At 43.2% G+C, this 22,566-nt stretch overlaps 1 protein-coding gene across 2 annotated transcripts in view; it reads right to left on the minus strand.

The window, feature by feature from the left end:
- Nucleotides 1-3,577: 3,577 nt before the first annotated feature.
- Nucleotides 3,578-22,566, minus strand: part of slc2a15b (solute carrier family 2 member 15b) — a 47,511-nt gene continuing 28,522 nt past the window's right edge. The window contains exons 5-13 of one of the 2 annotated variants that reach the window (XM_041838869.2): nucleotides 20,116-20,261; nucleotides 19,495-19,627; nucleotides 18,998-19,185; nucleotides 15,873-15,983; nucleotides 15,137-15,238; nucleotides 14,766-14,826; nucleotides 12,964-13,091; nucleotides 10,698-10,957; nucleotides 3,578-4,243 (exon numbers count right to left, since the gene is read on the minus strand). In XM_041838869.2, coding sequence (XP_041694803.2) covers nucleotides 10,706-10,957; nucleotides 12,964-13,091; nucleotides 14,766-14,826; nucleotides 15,137-15,238; nucleotides 15,873-15,983; nucleotides 18,998-19,185; nucleotides 19,495-19,627; nucleotides 20,116-20,261 — 1,121 coding nt within the window. In that variant the 3' untranslated portion in view covers nucleotides 3,578-4,243; nucleotides 10,698-10,705. Of the gene's footprint in view, nucleotides 4,244-10,677; nucleotides 10,958-12,963; nucleotides 13,092-14,765; nucleotides 14,827-15,136; nucleotides 15,239-15,872; nucleotides 15,984-18,997; nucleotides 19,186-19,494; nucleotides 19,628-20,115; nucleotides 20,262-22,566 lie in introns of both variants that reach the window. The other variant, XM_045205761.1, reaches the window with a different exon arrangement.

Genomic DNA, 22,566 nt, shown 5'->3' on the forward strand with positions numbered 1-22,566 from the left:
GAGACAGAAAAATATAAAAAGGGGGAAAAAGAGAGAGCGGATGTGAATGGGTGCACGTGCACTAGCCCTAACCCTGTACGCCCCTGTGTGAATAGAGGTGGGGGGCCTCCAGTTCTTCATCCTGAACAGAGCCAGGGGACAGTAAAGGTGTCAGCACCATGATGGACAGAGTGCTCCTCCACGGGAGATCAGCAGCTGCTAGCCAACTTTCCAGCAGCTTGGCCCTGCATGGTCCCCCACGGTCCCCCTGGTCACTTCACACTAGCCAGTGGTCTGTCCGGAGGTAGGACTGGTTAAGATAAAGAACTGAAGGACCGTAAGGGGGTGGATCCTCTATAGGTCTAGTGGAGTCAAGAGGTTGGAGGTCAATGTGTGGAAGGTCAGATTATAGGTGCTTGAATGCACGCAACAAAAGCATAGACACACACACTTCTGAAATACAAATGCTGCATACAGCTGTGATGCAGCTGCTGAGATTAGCTGAAGTCAGAACACCATGTCAATTTTCATGGAGTGAAATTAAAAGCCAACTGTAAATTAAAAGCCATACCATGGATACTATTAACACAGACTAAAACATGAACTCTCAAAATCTTGTGACATGCAATACCCTGAACTATGTCTCATTATCCCGTTTTAACCAAGTTGAGCGCTCTAGCACATCGTTTTTTCTACCCAAAACAATGTATTTTGGACTAGAACATACACCATCGTCAGCAGCACCTCCTTTACAATGGTCAATCTAAACAAATGCTAAGTGGGGCTACCTAAACAAACACTCCAACACTACCTCTGCACCAGCAACAATGGCTGGTTCGTAACTACCCTTTAAATCAAGCTTTATTGGCACAAACCTCTGTCCAAATCTCTCTTCAGTTGGAGAGTTTAGCTTCCACGAGTCCAGTGGATAAATTGTGTGTGTGTGCGTGTGTATGTTTGAATAGATAGCATCATTAATCACATGTATACCAGAGGAGACAGTTAAATGCCTACTAGACAGTACACTTGGCAGGCTTCCTTATTACATTGTCATGGACCAATAAACATCAAGCCCCAATCCTGCTTTCATCCAATCAAACAGCTGGTATCCCCGGGTCGTTAGGGAGGTGACGAATCAAAACGCTCCATACTCGGCCCGTTGCCCAGCGCCGCCTAATCTCACCAATGGGAGCGCTGTGCTCTTGTAATCCAATTATATATCAGATAAGCGATTTGTTAGACACTGTGTGTTAGTCTAGCCGCTAGCCAATATCGTGGGTCTGTTTGGTTGGTAATAGCGTGGCTGGGGATAGGAGCATCTAACTAGCACAGAGATAGAGAATGAAAAAACAAACACACACACACACACACACACACACACACAAGAACAGGAGGATACAAGAGGAGGGTGTAATGTAATGGCAGCAAAAGCTGGATCAGTACATTTTCATGCAGGGTTTTTGCATTGGTCTTTTGGAGAATGAGTCTCATTGATACAATGCTGCATGATGACTATAGCACAGGGACTAATAGGCTGATTATTGGGTTGTAACAGCAGGTTGACCAGCTCATTGTGGGAATCCCCCCCGTGTTAATTATGATAACAGTTGTAGAAGCAAAATGCATGATTTCTGCATGTTAATTCCACAGTAGGCCTGCTGTGAAAATTGGTGGATACATGCATAATATATGGGTAATCAAATCAAACCAAAGTTTATTGGTTGCGTACACAGATTTGCAGATGTTATCGCAGTTGCAGCGAAAGGCTTGTGTTTCTAGCTCCAACAGTTCAGTAATACCTAGCAATAGTAAAACAATACACACATAATCCAGAACAATTAAGAAATATCAGAACGAGCAATGTCAGAGACCAGAATATAAATATATAATGTATATACATTTATAAACTGGTGGTTCGAGCCCTGAATGCTGATTGGCTGACCGCCGTGGTATATCAGACCGTATACCACGGGTATGACAAAGCCTTTATTTTTACTGCTCTAATTACGTTGGTAACCAGTTTATAATAGCAATAAGGCACCTCGGGGGTTTATGGTACATGGCCAATATACCATGGCTAATGGCTGTATCCAGGCACTCCGCGTTGCGTCGTGCGTAAGAACAGCCCTTAGCCGTGGTATATTGGCCACATATATACCACACCCCCTCGTGCCTTGTTGCTTAAATATATATATACAATGGTGTGTATAGACCGTATGGACAGTGTATGATCAGAAAAGGTGTGTACAGCAGTAGTTATATAGGATGAGCCAAGACTAGAATACAGTATAAAGTGGGTAAAACAGTATGTATACAATATTACAGTGTACATAGAGTCTAAGGTGCAGGGTAGGGTACCGGGTGGTAGCCGGCTAGAACAGTAACTAAGGCTAGCGGTGACTTTAACAGTCTGATGACCTGGAGATAGAAGCTGTTTTTCAGTCTGTCGGTCCCAGCTTTGATGCACCTGTTCTGTCTCCTCCTTCTAGATGGTAGGGGGTTGAACAGGCTGTGGCTCGGGTGGCTGAGGTCCTTGATGATCTTTTTGGCCTTCCTGTGACACCGGGTGCTGTAGATGTAGTGGAGGGCAGGCAGTGTGCCCCCAGTGATGCGTTGGCCTGACCACACCACCCTCTGGAGAGCCCTGCGGTTGCGGACAGTGCAATTGCTGTACAAGACGGTGATACAGCCCGACAGGATGCTCTCGATGGTGCATCTGCAGAAGTTTGTGAGGGTCTAATATGTCATAGACAACTAGCTATATGCCTAATGCACACTGCAAGGTTGAGAGGAGGCAAAGTGACCCAATGTCCAATCAACTGGTCAGAGTGGAGTGAGCAGGAGGGGTAGATAGCTCTGTAGCTACATCATGCTGTGCTGTTGGGATGAAGGACAGTCTGTTGACCCTTCTGAGAGACAGACAACATATCCCACTTTTAAACGTAAAGAGACAGACTGGAGGCTGCTATTTACCTAAGTGCAAGTGTACAGACATGCAAACTGATTCTGTGTTCAGAGACTAGGCCATTTCCCATTTCCCTCTGATGTGGCAGTGTGTGAACACCTTGTTCTTGACACGCTAGGACTTAATCATATCCTCTTCTCTCTTCGGAGAAGCACTGAACTGAACATAATTTGATGCTACATCACATCTGAAAGGGGGGTGTGTGTGTGTGTGTGTGTGTGTTTGTGCGCATACTAGTGCATGTCTGCATGAGTGCTTGCCTGTCTGTCTGTTCTCCTGTGTGCATGTGTGTGTGTGTGTGTGTGTGTGTGTGTGCATAGCAAATCTTATTAAGAACACTTTCCTTCAAATCCACCCTGTTTCCCTCCACTCACTCTCCGCCGCCGCACTCTGAAAAAAAGCCCATCTGAGACGCCTTCCCAGCAGCCTCTGTAACTAATGACAGCCCTGGACAGATCTGACAGTGAGCTGTGTCTGTATATTGTGCTTAATGTCATCATAATAATGAGAGCAAATTAGAACAATCAATTTCCACGGGCTGGTGCTTGATTGGACGAGAAGGGGGAAGTGACAAGGGGTGATCCATCATTCCACAGACCAGTCACATTAAGGGGAGTGGGGGGGCAGGGGGGGGGCAGGTGGGCCGGGCTGGCAGCCAGTAACAGCCAATAGGGATGCGGCGAGGAGGGTGAGGAGAGCGAGGAGGGAAGGGCGGGCTAGGAATTAGATGCATTGTTCTAGAAGCAAGCGTTAATTCATCTGTGGTGTGGACTGGAGACAACAAGGGGGGAAAGGAGTGATGAGACGTGGAGAAAAGTACAGGAATGTGCGTGTAGTGTTTTGATTTGTGTGTTTGTGCGTGTGTGTGTTGGTCAGTGTGTTTGTGTGTGTGTGTGTGTGTGTGTGTGTGTGTCATTTTGTACAGTATATACTTTGCTCTCCATGACAAAATACCTTTTAAATGACAATAACGTTGTGTAAACACAATCAGTTAATTTGCCTCCAGCCAGCAACAAAACTACCATCAATCTATATTTTAACACACATCACCAATGACCTTGCTCTCACCTCTGACCTTAGGGCCACCTCCAATTCAGAATGACACATTCTGAAAACCATGACATTGAGTTCTACTTTCAAATCCCAAACAAAGCAGATGTGGTATTTCCTCAGCTACTCCTCTCTTTTTCTCTGTTGAGAGACTCAGGCAGTCGCTTGACAACACGTATCCATTGTGGCCCCAGTCGGGGGTTCGCGGGCCCTTCTGCAGGGGCTGTGTGTGCAGATGGAAGCAGCAGCCTAGGGGTTAGAGAGACAGAGAGCGGCATCATTTAATTTCTTATCATCTGATCCACCATAATGCTCCATTACACCAGGCTGTGTGACAATATCTCACGGTGAACTGTCACCAGACCTTTGCTTCAAAATGGTTGTAGAAAACAGGCCTGTGCGTGGCTAAATATAATGTTTGAGGTAGTTCTCTAAAGATGTTTACAGGAGGGAGAAGTTGACCTTACCTAAAGATATGATTTAAAGGGACAATCTGGGACTTAAACAACAACAAAGCGTTAACCCGCCACTTTCTTTTGTAAACAGCTAAGAATTAGTGCACACAACACCTCAAATGGTTATAGCCTAGTTGATTAGAAGTGTAGTTGATGAAAGTTCGACAGAGCAACCACTATTGTAAATGTAGTCTAGAGCAGTGGAGTGGGCCCTGGTCAAAAGTAGTGCACTACATTGGGAATAGGGTGACGTTTGGGACACAGCCCGAGTCATGATAAAGGTTGTGTCTGATCTTGCCTGATTGACTATTCAAACGTAAAATATGTGACTTGTCAGGGCTGAAAAATATCATAAAACCATGACGCACCATAACCAAAGACAGGAAACAGGTTCAAGCATATTTATTCCTATAATTTACATACATTTGAATATAGAACAACAAATGACATTTTACTCAACCCTCTACAGTACTATACTAGCTCTACATTATACTATATGCATAGCAGCAATAGTTAAAGACACATTCAAATATTCCAAATGTAAATACAAGGATTCTGAACAAATCTATACAGCTGCTTTGATACTCGGAGCATGTACAGTGCATTCGGAAAGTATTCAGACACATTTACTTTTTCCACATTTTGTTACGTTACAGCCTTATTCTCAAATTGATTACATATAATTTTTTCCTCATCAATCTACACACAATACCCCATTATGAAAAAGTGAAAACAGATTTTTTTTTTATGTTTGCAAATGTATTAAAAATAAAAAAACAGAGGGTGCCTCCCGAGTGGCGCAGTGGTCTAAGGCACTGCAACGCATTGCTTGTGGCGTCACTACAGACCCGGGTTTGATCCTGGGCTGTATCACAACCGGCTGTGATCGGAAGTCCCATAGGGTGGCGCACAATTGGCCTAGTGTCGTCCGGGTTAGGGGAGGGTTTGGCCGGGGGGCCTTTACTTGGCTCATTGCGCTCTAGTGACTCCTTGTGGCGGGCCGGGTGCCTGCAGGCTGACCTCGGTCATCAGGTGAACAGTGTTTCCTCCGACACATTGGTGTGGCTGGCTTCCGGGTTAAGCGGGCGGGTGTTAAGAAGCGCGGTTTGGCAGGTCATGTTTCGGAGGACGATTGACTTGACCTTCGCCTCCCGAGCCCGTTGGGGAGTTGCAGCGATGAGACAAGATCGAAATTAGGGAGAAAAAGGGGGTAAAAACAAAAAATATATACTGTATACAGTGAGGGAAAAAAGTATTTGATCCCCTGCTGATTTTGTACGTTTGCCCACTGACAAAGAAATGATCAGTCTATAATTTTAATGGTAGGTTTATTTGAACAGTGAGAGACAGAATAACAACAACAAAATCCAGAAAAACGCATTTAAAAAATGTTTGCATTTTAATGAGGGAAATAAGTATTTGATTCCCTCTCAATCAGAAGATTTCTGGCTCCCATGTGTCTTTTATACAGGTAACGGGCTGAGATTAGGAGAACACTCTTAAAGGGAGTGCTCCTAATCTCAGCTTGTTACCTGTATAAATAGACACCTGTCCACAGAAGCAATCAATCAATCAGATTCCAAACTCTCCACCATGGCCAAGACCAAAGAGCTCTCCAAGGATGTCATGGACAAGATTGTAGACCTACACAAGGCTGGAATGGGCTACAAGACCATCGCCAAACAGCTTAGTTAGAAGGTGACAACAGTTGGTGCAATTATTCTCAAAAGGAAGAAACACAAAATAACTGTCAATCTCCCTCGGCCTGGGGCTCCATGCAAGATCTCACCTCGTGGAGTTGCAATGATCATGAGAACGGTGAGGAATCAGCCCAGAACTACACGGGAGGATCTTGTCAATGATCTCAAGGCAGCTGGGACCATAGTCACCAAGAAAACAATTGGCAACACACTACGCCGTGAAGGACTGAAATCCTGCAGCGCCCGCAAGGTCACCCTGCTCAAGAAAGCACATATACAGGGCCGTCTGAAGTTTGCCAGATGAACTGAGTGAAAGTGTTGTGGTCAGATGAGACCAAAATCGAGCTCTTTGGGATCAACTCAACTCGCCGTGTTTGGAGGAGGAAGGCTGCCTATGACCCCAAGAACACCATCCCCACCGTCAAACATGGAGGTGGAAACATTATGCTTTGGGGGTGTTTTTCTGCTAAGGGGACAGGACAACTTCACCACATCAATGGGACGATGGACGGGGCCATGTACTGTCAAATCTTGGGTGAGAACCTCCTTCCCTCAGCCAGGGCATTGAAAATGGGTCGTGGATGGGTATTCCAGCATGACAATGACCCAAAACACACGGCCAAGGCAACAAAGGAGTGGCTCAAGAAGAAGCACATTAAGGTCCTGGAGTGGCCTAGCCAGTCTCCAGATCTTAATCCCATAGAAAATCTGTGGAGGGAGCTGAAGGTCGAGTTGCCAAATGTCAGCCTCGAAACCTTAATGACTTGGAGAAGATCTGCAAAGAGGAGTGGAACAAAATCCCTCCTAAGATGTGTGCAAACCTGGTGGCCAACTACAAGAAACGTCTGACCTCTGTGATTGCCAACAAGGGTTTTGCCACCAAGTACTAAGTCATGTTTTGCAGAGGGGTCAAATACTTATTTCCCTCATTAAAATGCAAATCAATTTATAACATTTTTGACATGCGTTTTTCTGGATTTTCTTGTTGTTATTCTGTCTCTCACTGTTCAAATAAACCTACCATTAAAATTATAGACTGATCATGTCTTTGTCAGTGGGCAAACGTACAAAATCAGCAGGGGATCAAATACTTTTTTCCCTCACTGTATATACACTACCAGTCAAAAGTTTGGATACACCTACTCATTCAAGGGTTTTTCTTCATTTTTACTATTTTTTACATTGTAGAATAATAGTGAAGACATCAAAACTATGAAATAACACATATGGAATCATATAGTAACCAATAAAGTGTTAAACAAATCAAAATATATTTTAGATTTTAGATTCTTCAAAGTAGCCACCTGCCTTGATGACAGCTTTGCACACTCTTGGCATTCTCTCCACCAGCTTCACCTGGAATGCTTTTCCAACAGTCTTGAAGGAGTTCCCACATATGCTGAGCACTTGTTGGCTGCTTTTCCTTCACTCTGCGTTCCAACTCATCCCAAACCATCTCAATTGGGTTGAGGTCGGGTGATTGTGGAGGCCAGGTCATCTGATGCAGCACTCCATCACTCTCCTTCTTTGTCAAATATACCTTAATATGAGGTGTGTGAGGTGTGTTGGGTCATTGTCCTGTTGAAAAACGAATGATAGTCCCACCAAGCACAAACCAGATGGGATGGCGTATCGCTGCAGAATTCTGTGGTAGCCATGCTGGTTAAGTGTGCCTTGAATTCTAAATAAATCACTGATAATGTCACCAGCAAAGCACCCCCACACCATCACACCTCCTCCTCCATGCTTCATAGGTGGGAACCACACATGCGGAGATCATCCGTTCACCTACTCTGCGTCTCACAAAGACACGGCGGTTGGAACCAAAAATCTCCAATTTGGACTCATCAGACCAAAGGACAGATTACCACCGGTCTAATGTCCATTGCTCTTGTTTCTTGGCCCGAGCAAGTCTCTTCTTCTTATTGGTGTCCTTTAGCAGTGGTTTCTTTGCAGCAATTTGACCATGAAAGCCTGATTCACACAGTCTCCTCTGAACAGTTGATGTTGAGATGTGTCTGTTACTTGAACTCTGTGAAGCATTTATTTGGGCTGCAATTTCTGAGGTTGGTAACTCTAGTGAACCTATCCTCTGCAGCAGAGGTAACTCTGGGTCTTCCTTTCCTGTGGCGGTCCCCATGAGAGCCAGTTTCATCATAGCAATTGATGGTTTTTGCGACTGCACTTGAAGAAACTTTCAAAGTTCTTGAAATTTGCTGGGTTGACTGACCTTCATGTCTTAAAGTAATGATGGACTGTCGCTTCTCTTTGCTTATTTGAGCTGTTCTTGCCATAATATGGACTTAGTCTTTTACCAAATAGGGCTATTTTCTGTATACCACCCCTACCTTGTCACAACACAACTGATTGGCTCATACGCATTAAGAAGGAAAGAAATTCCACAAATTAACTTTTAACAAGGCACACCTGTGAATTGAAATGCATTCCAGGTGACTCCCTCATGAAGCTGGTTGAGAGAATGCCAAGTGTGTGCAAAGCTGTCATCAAGGCAAAGGGTGGCTACTTTGAAGAATCTCAAATATAAAATATATTTTGTTTAACACCTTTTTGGTTACTACATGATTCCATATGTGTTATTTCATAGTTTTGATGTCTTCACTATTATTCTACAATGTAGAACATAGTAAAAATAAAGAAAAACCCTGGAATGAGTAGGTGTGTCCAAATTTTTGACTGGTACTGTATATCCTCCTACACGTTTTCTTGCACATATCTGTTTGACAGGTACAATATAACGTACAGTACAATATACACTGAGTATACAAAACATTAAGGATACCTGTTCTTTCCATGACATAGACTGACCAGGTGAATCCAAGTGAAAGCTATGATCCCTTATTGATGTCACTTGTTAAATCCACTTCAATCAGTGTAGATGAAGGGGAGGAGACAGGTTAAAGAAGGATTTTTAAGCCTTGAGACAATTGAGACCTGGATTGTGTATGTGTGCCATTCAGAGGGTGAATGGGCAAGACAAAATATTTAAGTGCCTTTGAACGAGGTTTGGTAGTAGGTGCCAGGCGCACCGGTTTGAGTGTGTCAAGAACTGCAACGCTGCTGGGTTTTTTACACTCAACAATTTCCCGTGTGAATCAAGAATGGTCCACCACCCAAAGGACATCAAGCCAACTTGACACAACTGTGGGAATCATTGGCTCAACATGGGCCAGCATCCCTGTGGAATGCTTTCGACACCCTGTAGAGTCCATGCCCCGACGAATTGAGGCTGTTCTGAGGGCAAAAAGGGGTACAACTCAATATTAGGAAGGTGTTCCTAATGTTAGGTATACTCAGTGTTTACTGTATATATCCTCCTACACACTTTCTTGTGCATATCTGTTTGACAGGTACGATATAACGTACAATATAGAACGTATCCTGCCTTGGAATATGGAATGACTACTACAGTAGCCACATTTACAAGCTCTCTTATGCAAAAGAGAGAAGCAAGAAACATAAACAAACAAACTCAAGTTATTGGTTTTCTCTTGAGCTAAGCAAGGTAAACATGATCGAAGATACTGTAACACTTGGAGCACCTTTTATGAAGCCTTATAAGCGTTCACAGCACCTTATTATGTGCTATGAATATGTTTATAAGGCATTATAACACCTGATAAAGTGTTACTAAAACTATACCATTCACATGATGTGAACTGACCTCTGTTGTCCTTTTCTGTCAAAACCAGTGATCAGGAAAATGGTAAAAACAGATATTGCATTCATATCTGGGTGGTATCATGATACTGTTGTTGCGTCAATAAATAAATACATTCTCTCTATACCATACATTGTAAGAAAGGTACTCAGCCAGATTTAGAAAAGAAGACTTAAGGCACGGATCTTGAAATGAGAAGAATACTTCCGGCATGCTTTTTGTGGTCCTCTGTAGCTCAACTGGTAGAGCACGGCGCTTGTAACGCCAAGGTAGTGGGTTCGATCCCCGGGACCAGCCATACACAAAAATGTATGCACGCATGACTGTAAGTCGCTTTGGATAAAAGCGTCTGCTAAATGGCATATTATTATTATTTACGGAATGCATTCAAAAGAGCTGGGCGTCGGCACATATAACTGGGAAGAGAGTGAAACCTGATGATCGCTACATAGAACATTCGTAGATGATTTACTGACTTCCTACCAATCCATCGAGTCAATGGAGGTTACTGTATGAACTCGTAACATTCAATGTTATATTTTGGAACTGTATGGAGATACAGTAGATTTCTGTCATTTATTTTTTCATTTACATAAATATGGCCATAATTGAACTTAGACACCATTGAGAAAACATTAAAACATTTTAGTCATTTAGCAGACGCTCTTATCCAGAGCGACTTACAGGAGCAATTAGGGTTAAGTGCCTTGCTCAAGGGCACATCGACAGATTTTTCACCTAGTCGGCTCGGGGATTAGAACCAGCGACCTTTCGGTTACTGACACAACACTCTTAACCACTAAGCTACCTGCCGACCACATCTCAAACACTCTATCCTAGAACTCTTACATAAGGGGTGGTAGACTCACACAGGCGTCTACTTCTTCTTCTCTATCACTCCGTACTCCAGGTCAACGGCACCATAGCCGTTCATCTTGGCTAGTTTGAGGTTGTTAGCGACGCACAGCTCGCTGCTCTCCTCCTCCAGCATGCCGTTCCTGGCTGCGAACATCTGGCTGATCTCCACAAATGTCTTGTTCTTGGTCTCGGGGACGATGAAGAAAACGTAGGCCGCCACCGCCATGCACACGCCAAAGAACACCAGGTAGCAGTAGGCCCCTGCCGACATCTGGGGGGGTGGAGAAAGAGTTGCTCATTGAATGAATTTAATTTATTAGAGGGAAAAGTAACAGAACATGATGTGAATTGGATCTTCAGACGATGGCAATTAAAATAATGAATTAAAACATCTGGTACTATTTGCTAATATTCTACTACTATCTACTACTATACTACAGCTATACTACTGCTATACTACTGATATACTATGCTATACTACTGCTATACTACTAGTATACTACTGCTATACTACTACTATACTACTGCTATACTACTACGATACTACTGCTATACTACTGCTATACTAAGCCTTTACTACTACAGATTAGTTTGAGGGGAGTTTGAGGGGATAGGGAGCTGGATAGAGAGCTGTCGTGAAAAAAGCCTGACTAAAATGCCAACATACAGCGGTAAAACGTGTGTACTGGAGTAATTACAGTGAGGGAAAAAATTATTTGATCCCCTGCTGATTTTGTACGTTTGCCCACTGACAAAGACATGATCAGTCTATAATTTTAATGGTAGGTTTATTTGAACAGTGAGAGACAGAATAACAACAACAAATCCAGAAAAACGCATGTCAAAAATGGTATAAATTGATTTGTATTTTAATGAGGGAAATAAGTATTTGACCCCTCTGCAAAACATGACTTAGTACTTGGTGGCAAAACCCTTGTTGGCAATCACAGAGGTCAGACGTTTCTTGTAGTTGGCCACCAGGTTTGCACACATCTCAGGAGGGATTTTGTCCCACTCCTCTTTGCAGATTTTCTCCAAGTCATTAAGGTTTCGAGGCTGACGTTTGGCAACTCGAACCTTCAGCTCCCTCCACAGATTTGCTATGGGATTAAGGTCTGGAGACTGGCTAGGCCACTCCAGGACCTTAATGTGCTTCTTCTTGAGCCACTCCTTTGTTGCCTTGGCCGTGTGTTTTGGGTCATTGTCATGATGGAATACCCATCCACAACCCATTTTCAATGCCCTGGTTGAGGGAAGGAGGTTCTCACCCAAGATTTGACAGTACATGGCCCCGTCCAACACCCCCAAAGCATAATGTTTACACCTCCATGTTTGACAGTGGGGATGGTGTTCTTGGGGTCATAGGCAGCATTCCTCCTCCTCCAAACACGGCGAGTTGAGTTGATGCCAAAGAGCTCGATTTTGGTCTCATCTGACCACAACACTTTCACCCAGTTCTCCTCTGAATCATTCAGATGTTCACTGGCAAACTTCAGACGGCCCTGTATATGTGCTTTCTTGAGCAGGGGGACTTTGCGGGCGCTGCAGGATTTCAGTCCTTCACGGCGTAGTGTGTTACCAATCGTTTTCTTGGTGACTATGGTCCCAGCTGTCTTGAGATCATTGACAAGATCCTCCCGTGTAGTTCTGGGCTGATTCCTCACCGTTCTCATGATCATTGCAACTCCACGAGGTGAGATCTTGCATGGAGCCCCAGGCCGAGGGAGATTGACAGTTATTTTGTGTTTCTTCCTTTTGCGAATAATCGCACCAACTGTTGTCACCTTCTCACCAAGCTGCTTGGCGATGGTCTTGTAGCCCATTCCAGCCTTGTGTAGGTCTACAATCTTGTCCATGACATCCTTGGAGAGCTCTTTGGTCTTGGCCATGGTGGAGAGTTTGGAATCTGATTGATTGATTGCTTCTGTGGACAGGTGTCTTTTTATACAGGTAACAAGCTGATATTAGGAGCACTCCCTTTAAGAGTGTGCTCCTAATCTCAGCTCGTTACCTGTATAAAAGACACCTGGGAGCCAGAAATCTTTCTGATTGAGAGGGGGTCAAATACTTATTTCCCTCATTAAATTGCAAATCAATTTATAACATTTTTGACATGCATTTTTCTGGATTTTTTTTTTGTTATTCTGTCTCTCACTGTTCAAATAAACCTACCATTAAAATTATACACTGATAATTTCTTTGTCAGTGGGCAAACGTACAAAATCAGCAGGGGATCAAATACTTTTTTCCCTCACTGTATATGCCAGTAGTTCTGACCTGTAGGAAGGGGAAGACAAAGCCGATGGTGAAGTTGGACAGCCAGTTGAGGCATCCTGCCACGGTGTAGGCAGCTGGACGATGGGACTGTTTAAACAGCTCTGCTGTAATCAGGAAGGGTACTCCAGCTACACAGGGACAGAGACACACACACAATGAGACACATTGGCTGCATTTAGACAGGCAACCCAATTCTGATCTTTCTTTCACTAATTGGTCTTTTGAGCTATCAGATCAACTCTGAAAAAGATCTGATGTGAAAAGTTCTGATGTGATTGGTCAAAATAACAATTAGTGGAAATAATATCAGAACGTGGCTGCCTGTGTGAACACAGCCTTAGTCTACATCATGGGCTACTAGTTATAGTCACATGTGAAGTTGGGCAAACTACCAAACCAATGATATTGATAACAGCAAGACTTTAGAGTAATAATAGTACATTGAGGATTAAAACCACCATTATATTCCATTGGTGTAATACGAGCTAAATTACAGATGTAGGATCTTAATTTGTCCCGTATTGGCACAGCCAAATAATCCTACAGCAACAGGATTTGAATGTTTAGTCCATAATGTTGCTTGATTGGTGGTTAGGCTATTAGCTGGCCAAAAATAGGTTACATGAAAAGTGAAATACTGTTAATATAACCGTGTATTAGTGTGGATTTTCAGTGAATTTATGTAAATCACAAGCTCATCTGTATTTCCTGCGGTGCAGGAAAATTCTCAGCAACAAAACAGTGATTAAATTACGATCCTACATCTGTACCTCAATTTGTTGAATCTATAATATTTAGAATCTATAGATGGTTTCATTGCTACAAATATCTAATTCTTCATGGTTAGAAATGAGAGATAGTATGAATGAGGAATAATACATTAGGAAAAGCCTAATGATGAACGTGTCAAGTTAAGTCCTCATTATTTGAACATGATCATGACATAGGGGAGAAGGCTTGATAATATAATCAATAAGTAGGGCTCTACAATCAGTCTACATATGCAGTAATATGGGCCCCTTCACATTGTTAATGCAAGTTTTTGTCTCAAGGAAGCATATTCATCACACACGCACACACCAAAATATTCATTATGAACAATGAGCCATTGAAAATCTAATTGCGGCAAACAGAAAATCCTCATCTGAGCTTGATGTATGGATTTTGCCTGCTTGACAGATGACATTATGTAAACTAGTGTTGGTCTAATTCATCATGCTTATAGCCACCATCAGCATTCTAATACTGTTGCGTTCAGCCGATGAGCCCCAAACAAATAGGTGTAAGAATGGATGTTCCTGTTACCGTGGCAATTATGATTTCCTCATTTAGTAGATTAATGAAATACAATAGAGTAGCTATTTATGTCGGGTAAACAGTGAGGGGAGTTTTGGCTGCCTTTCCAAGAGCACTTCTATATTCTACCACCAGAGAGCAATGTTTCCTAGTTGAATATAACAGGCTGTGTCTATTGGATGAAATGGAATGTTCAAAGTGCTACAGGTAGCCTAGCGGTTAAGCGTGTTGGCCCAGTAACTGAAAGGTTGCTGGTTTGAATCCCTGAGCCAACTTGGTGAAAAATCTGCTGATGTGCCCTTGAGCAAGACACTTAACCCTAGTTTCTCTGGATAACAGCATCTGCTAAATAACTTAAATTAGTAGTATTATAGCCCCTTCTGCTGAAAGTGGAAGTACTCACTCTTCTATTGAGAGAGAGATATACCTCCTGAGCATAGAACCCTGTTTTGAAGGAGAGAGACAGAGATAAACAAACAAGCAGACTACCAGAGTAGATGTCTTACCTGGTCCTATACAGAAGCCAGCGATGATCCCCACCACACAGGCAACACTGATGTAGTGGGACTTAATGGGCAGTGAATGGAAGCACAGGACAGTCATTATCAGAGACCATAGGACAGTCATCCCATTACAAACAGTACTGACTGGTCACTGAATATACTCAGTCAAAGACACAGAGACAGTAACTAACAACAAAGAGAGTCTGCACGATTCAGACTAATAGTAATGAATATATGAAGATTACATTTTTCTTCTATAAACTGACCTGAAATCCGATTTCCACTTTTCAGAGAAAATGTAGAATTCCAGGTTGGTGAACTGATCCTAGACCTGTCTCTATAGGGGAAGATTCTACATGGATAGATTAATGTACCTGGAACATGAGGGAGAGCGTGATCCCTGCACAGCAAATTCCCATGAAGGTAAATCCACCAATCATCAGAGGTCTTCTGCCCAGCCGTTCAATGATGAAGCACTGGAGGCGGAACAAAGGAGAACAAGTTATTTCTATTGGCCGACGACATAACATGTCAATGTTATGCTTCTGTGTGGGAAAAATGTTAAACTGCTACCCAGAGACGGTGTTTCTTGGAATAGCTCAGCACCCAGTAGTATGTCCACTGACCTATATGTCTCTTTAGAAAATGTAGTCATGGGATGCATCCCAAATGTCACCCTATTTACTTTGTAGTGCACTACTTTTGACCAGGGACCATAGGGGAATATATAGGGAATAGGGTGCCATTTGGGACAGACATGGTCTGAACCAGAGCCGTACTGTATAGAATGTATATATCATATACTGTATATAATATAGCTGTGGTTTGACTATAGTATCTCAGTGGCTATATGCTTCACAGTTCCTGAGGCATAGCCTTATAGCTAACCTACAGGCTTGTCCAAAAGGAGTGTTGAAGTCAGTATTACCACCAGCTACCAGACAATAATAATAATACCTCAGACTAGAGTAGGCTAGCTAATGTTAGCCTGATTAAACCAGACTGAACGCGTCGCTCACCATTGAGAGTAGCTTTCAGTCTGGGGAACCAGGCTAAGCTAGCATGCTCAGCTGTTGTGCTCACACAGTAATCCAATGACTGCTTGCTTACCCCTACGCATCCAGCGATAACCTCAATGGCTCCGGTTCCAACCGTGGTGTACTGGATCTGAGGGACTGGGATACCTGCGTTCTCAAAGATGGCGTTGGTATAGAACCAGATCTGAAGAGAGACAGTTGTAGATCAGTAGCTGAACTGTGAGTAGTGAACATGTACGTTGTTGAATACACATACTGTAGGGCTACATCTTTGCTGCATTGTTCTTTGGATACTCAATTGTTCAGTGTTTTGGACTGTACAGCGCTTACATCATCATCATCAACAACAAAAACATTAGTAACTGAGTGTACATATTAAACATGGCCGTCTGTTTCAACCTGGATAAACAAATATACAACGTTCAGCTAATGGTCATTCTAAAGCTCTTACTATTCATGTCTGATTCATCATCACTGTTGTCATTATCCTCCCGACTATCCTTACAAAAACAGATTGAAACATTTTTGAAACTGCAGTAAAAGTGCAGTAACTGCAGTCGACTGTGGTATTTTGGACGCAGTGATTGCAGAATAACTGCAGTGTACTGCAGTTGAACTGCATTTATACTGCACTGTAACTGCAGTTACACTGCAAAATTACTGCAGTATAAAAAAACAGTGTTATTTTAGATGCAGTATTTGCAGCATACTGAAGTTATACTGCCCCCTAACTACAGTTATACTACAGTGTACTGCAGTTATACTGCACTCTGACTGCAATCTTTTTTCGTAAGGGTACCATCTGTCAAATCAGATATATTTAATCAATGCTGTGTTCCAATATGTCAACGTTGACTTATAGTATTCCCAGTGAAATGAATGAATGGCACCATCTCATTCATCATACTTCACTACAGCAACACACATCCTCTAAAACGGACAAGATCAGGAAAAGTAGATGAAATAAACACATATAGTTGGTTTCAGTAACCATCCATACACATACAGTGGGGAGAACAAGTATTTGATACACTGCCGATTTTGCAGGTTTTCCTACATGTAGAGGTCTGTAATTTTTATCATAGGTACACTTCAACTGTGAGAGACGGAATCTAAAACAAAAATCCAGAAAATCACATTGTATGATTTTTAAGTAATTAATTAGCATTTTATTGCATGACATAAGTATTTGATACATCAGAAAAGCAGAACTTAATATTTGGTACAGAAACCTTTGTTTGCAATTACAGAGATCATACGTTTCCTGTAGGTCTTGACCAGGTTTGCACACACTGCAGCAGGGATTTTGGCCCACTCCTCCATACAGACCTTCTCCAGATCCTTCAGGTTTTAGGGCTGTCGCTGGGCAATATGGACTTTCAGCTCCCTCCAAAGATTTTCTATTGGGTTCAGGTCTGGAGACTGGCTAGGCCACTCCAGGACCTTGAGATGCTTCTTACGGAGCCACTCCTTAGTTGCCCTGGCTGTGTGTTTCGGGTCGTTGTCATGCTGGAAGACCCAGCCACGACCCATCTTCAATGCTCTTCCTGAGGGAAGGAGGTTGTTGGCCAAGATCTCGCGATACATGGCCCCATCCATCCTCCCCTCAATACGGTGCAGTCGTCCTGTCCCCTTTGCAGAAAAGCATCCCCAAAGAATGATGTTTCCACCTCCATGCTTCACGATTGGGATGGTGTTCTTGGGGTTGTACTCATCCTTCTTCTTCCTCCAAACACGGCGAATGGAGTTTAGACCAAAAAGCTCTATTTTTGTCTCATCAGACCACATGACCTTCTCCCATTCCTCCTCTGGATCATCCAGATGGTCATTGGCAAACTTCATACGGGCCTGGACATGCGCTGGCTTGAGCAGGGGGACCTTGCATGTGCTGCAGGATTTTAATCCATGACGGCGTAGTGTGTTACTAATGGTTTTCTTTGAGACTGTGGTCCCAGCTCTCTTCAGGTCATTGACCAGGTCCTACCGTGTAGTTCTGGGCTGATCCCTCACCATCCTCATGATAATTGATGCCCCACGAGGTGAGATCTTGCATGGAGCCCCAGACCGAGGGTGATTGACCATCATCTTGAACTTCTTCCATTTTCTAATAATTGCGCCAACAGTTGTTGCCTTCTCACCAAGCTGCTTGCCTATTGTCCTGTAGCCCATCCCAGCCTTGTGCAGGTCTACAATTTTATCCCTGATGTCCTTACACAGCTCTCTGGTCTTGGCCATTGTGGAGAGGTTGGAGTCTGTTTGATTGAGTGTGTGGACAGGTGTCTTTTATACAGGTAACAAGTTCAAACAGGTGCAGTTAATACAGGTAATGAGTGGAGAACAGGAGGGCTTCTTAAAGAAAAACTAACAGGTCTGTGAGAGACGGAATTCTTACTAGTTGGTAGGTGATCAAATACTTATGTCATGCAATAAAATGCAAATTAATTACTTAAAAATCATATAATGTGATTTTCTGGAATTTGGTTTTAGATTCCGTCTCTCACAGTTGAAGTGTACCTATGATAAAAATTACAGACCTCTACATGCTTTGTAAGTAGGAAAACCTGCAAAATCGGCAGTTTATCAAATACTTGTTCTCCCCACTGTATATGGATCTTTCCACCCACTCATTAACATATGTCATATCCACACACGGGTATTTGCCCATCCCTGTGTAGAATTCTGATTGGACTTCTAGTATCTAGTATCACCAAGCAGAAAATGGGTTGTAAAGACCTCGGAATTTAAAAGGTGGACATTGGGGTTATTTGATATCACATTAGAGCTGTTGTGTTCCGTGTCTGGAACAGCTGCGACAGTAAAAATCAGCATAGCGTGGCCGTGCTGTGAAATGGGGACCAGCATGAGACCATGTAGACCAGTGCTTATCCACATGGTGCTGAAGAGCCAAGGGCCCTTATCACTAGGACCAGTGTGGGTGGGGATCCATTTGGACTATGAAATAAGGATGTGTGTGTGTGTCTAGGGTGTATTGTACAGTAATGAGGCGTGCTCCTGCTTTGTCACTCAGCACCAGTGGTTCTAAGTGAGGCTGTAATATATGGTGGTGGTGGTGATGAGGGATTTATCATGTACAGCTGAGAACAGGTGGTGATAGGGGCATATGGTGTATACACACACACGGACACATACTCTCCTGCATGTATGCATGCATGTATGGACAAACACACACTGACCCACCGCGTCGATACCGGACAGCTGCATGCCGATATTGACCACCACTATAGTGATGACCTGCCATCGGACACTCCGGTCCTTCAGCAGGCCGATGACCGACACGGTCTGGACCGAGGACATGGACCGCTGCTCCTCCTGCATCTCCTCGATCTCCGCCTGGATGTTTGCTTTGGACCGGTACCACTTCAGAGCTGGGGAGAGAAGTTCAGTTTACTAAACTGGTGAGTACAGCACAGCTAGGGTTGTATACAGTATGGATAGTATTGAAATACAAGTCGTATTGGTCTGTGGTTACAGCTTTTCCCAAAAAAACGAACAAACAGAAAAATGTGCATCTCTTTGAATAATACTCCTTACAATAGCAATTCAGGTCATTTAGGTATGTTACAGTCTAGTCTATATGCCCAGAAATAAATAAAAAAGGAGAGAAAAAAAAAGAAAGAAAGAAAGAAAGAACTCAACTATCAACTGTATCCCCCTAATGGACGGAGCCTCCTCACCTGTGATGGTGGCGTGGACGTTCCTCTTCTCTATGAGCAAGTACCGCGGGCTCTCTGGGAACCACGGCAACAGCATCAGCTGGAACATGGTGGGGATCACCACCAGAGACAGGAAGAGGGGCCAGTGCTCTTCCTGTTGAGGGGTCAGAGGCCAAAGGATATAGGGTCAGCAAGAGGTCAATATGAGTTTCTTTTAAATATTCTCTGGAATGAAAAGCAGCCAAATAGTCTGCTGAATGGAGATCATCGTAAAAGATGAGTCTACCATGTAGAAAAAAAACTGTACATTTCAGGGCGTTTAGGCCTGCTGCATCTCGGGCTCTGTAGTAGTCACATCGTTTCAACTTTATCAGAATCCCACAGTTCTTACCTTTGTAACAGTACTAAGCATGTGTTTGTAGGACTTATAGTTTTGAAACCGAAATGTACTTTATGAGGGTAGTATACAATATTATGCAGCGTTTAGAAAATGCCACCAGAGGGCGCCAGAGTTGAAGAGGTTAAGTTTCATTTGTTTGTACCTCTTCAGAAGGTGCCTTCTTTATCTATTTACGCCAAAGAAAAGACCAACAAAGAAGATTAACTATGAACTAAGATATTAAGGATAAGATTTTACTGCACCTTTCCGAGTAGTTCATGTAGCCCCAGGATCTGAGCGATGAAGACTCCTAGACAGATAAAGATGCTAGGCACGAGGCCCAGGAAGCCTCGCAGGTTCTTAGGTGCTATCTCTCCAAGATACATTGGCACCACACTCAGAGAGATACCTGGAGGGAGGGGAACAGAGGTGAGCGGTCATACAGGTTCTTAGGTGCTATCTCCCCCAGGTACATAGGTACCACACTCAAAAAGATACCTGGAGGGAGGGGGATATGGACAGTACACAGACCAGATTCAGCACTAGCAGTTAACCTTACAGCTAGAATTGTTGCTGATAAGAGCTGATAATGTGTTGTAGAGCAACAGACAGAAGACCTGATAAAGATTCATTTAGATAAGTAAAACACAACACAGAAATGCATAAATCAAATTCAATCAAATGTATTTATTTAAAGCCCTTTTTACATCAGCAGATGTCACAAAATGCTTATACCAAAACCCAGCCTAAAACCCCAAAGCGCAAGCAATGCAGATGTAGAAGCATGGTGTCTAGGAAAAACTCCCTAGAAAGGCAGGAACCTAGGAAGAAACCTAGAGAGGAACCAGGCTCTGAGGGGTGGCCAGTCCTCTTCTTGCTATGCCGGTGGAGATTATAAGAGTACATGGTCATTAAGGCTAGATCGTTCTTCATGATGTTCAAAGGTTCATAGATGACCAGCAGGGTGAAATAATAATCACAATGGTTATAGAGGGTGCAACAAGTCAGCACTTCAAGAGTAAATGTCAGTTGACTTTTCATAGCCGAGCATTCAGAGGTCGAGACAGCAGGTGTGGTAGAGAGAGAGAGAGCGAGAGAACGAGAGAGCGAGAGAGAGATGCCTATGCGCACTTGTGTCAAGTGTCAAGTTACAGTGCATTCGGAAAGCATTCAGACTCCTTCACTTTTTTAACAAAAAAATTAGTTACAGCCTTATTCTAAATTTGATTAAATTGTTGTTTTCCTCATCAATCTACACACAATACCCCATAATGACAAAGTAAAAACCGCATTTTTGAAATGTTAACAAATTTATACAATAAAAAAAACGGAAATATAACATTTACATAATTATTCAGACCCTTTACTCAGTACTTTGTTGAAGCACCTTTGTCAGCGATTACAGCCTTGAGTCTTCTTGGGTATGATGCTACAAGCTTGGCACACCTGTATTTGGGGAGTTTCTCCCATTCTTCTCTGCAGATCCTCTCAAGCTCTGTCAGGTTGGATGGAGAGCATCGCTGCACAGCTACAGTGCCTTCAGAAACTATTCTGACCCCTTGACTTTTTCTTTCTTTGTTACGTTACAACCTTATTCTAAAATGGAATAAATAAATAAAAATCCTCAGCAATCTACACACAATACCCCATAATGACAAAGCGAAAACAGGTTTTTAATTTTTTTGCAAATGTATTAAAAATAAAATAAAGTAATACCTTATTTAAATAAGTATTCAGACCCTTTGCTATGAGACTCAAACTTGATCTCAGGTGCATCCGGTTTCCATTGATCATCCTTGAGATGTTTCTACAACTTGATTGGAGTCCACCTGTGGTAAATTCAATTGATTAGACATGATTTGGAAAGGTACACTCCTGTCTATATAAGGTCCCACAGTTGACAGTGCATGTCAGAGCAAAAACCAAGCCATTAGGTCGAATGAATTTTCCATAGAGCACTGTGGAAGGGTACCAAAACATTTCTGCACCATTGAAGGTCCCCAAGAACACAGTGGTCATTCTTAAATGGAAGAAGTTTGGAACCACCAAGACTCTTCCTAGAGCTGGCCGCCCGGCCAAACTGAGCAATCGGGGGAGAAGACCATATGGAAGCCACTCCTCAGTAAAAGGCACATGACATCCTGCTTGGAGTTTGCCAAAAGGCACCTAAAGTCTCTCAGACCATGATAAACAAGATTATCTGGTCTGATGAAACCAAGATTGAACTCTTTGGCCTGAATGCCAAGCGTCACGTCTAGAGGAAACCTGGCACCATCCCTACGGTGAAGCATAGCGGTGGCAGCAACATGTTTTGGGGATGTTTTTCAGTGGCAGGGACAGGGAGACTAGTCAGGATCGAGGCAAAGATGAACGGAGCAAAGTACAGAGAGATCCTTGATAAAAATCTGCTCCAGAGCGCTCAGTACCTCAGACTAGGGTTCACCTTCCACCTTCCAACAGGACAACGACCCTAAGCACACAGCCAAGACAACGCAGGAGTGGCTTCGGGACATGTCTCTCAATGTCCTTGAGTGGCCCAGCCAGAGCCCGGACTTGAACCCGATTGAACATCTCTGGAGAGACCTGAAAATAGCTGTGCAGCAACGCTCCCCATCCAACCTGACAGAGCTTGAGAGGATCTGCAGAGAATGGGAGAAACTCCCCAAATAAAGATGTGCCAAGCTTGTGGCGTCATACCCAAGAAGACTCGAGGC

The sequence above is a fragment of the Coregonus clupeaformis genome, chromosome 20, assembly GCF_020615455.1.
Source record: "Coregonus clupeaformis isolate EN_2021a chromosome 20, ASM2061545v1, whole genome shotgun sequence".
NCBI classification, from domain to species: domain Eukaryota; kingdom Metazoa; phylum Chordata; class Actinopteri; order Salmoniformes; family Salmonidae; genus Coregonus; species Coregonus clupeaformis.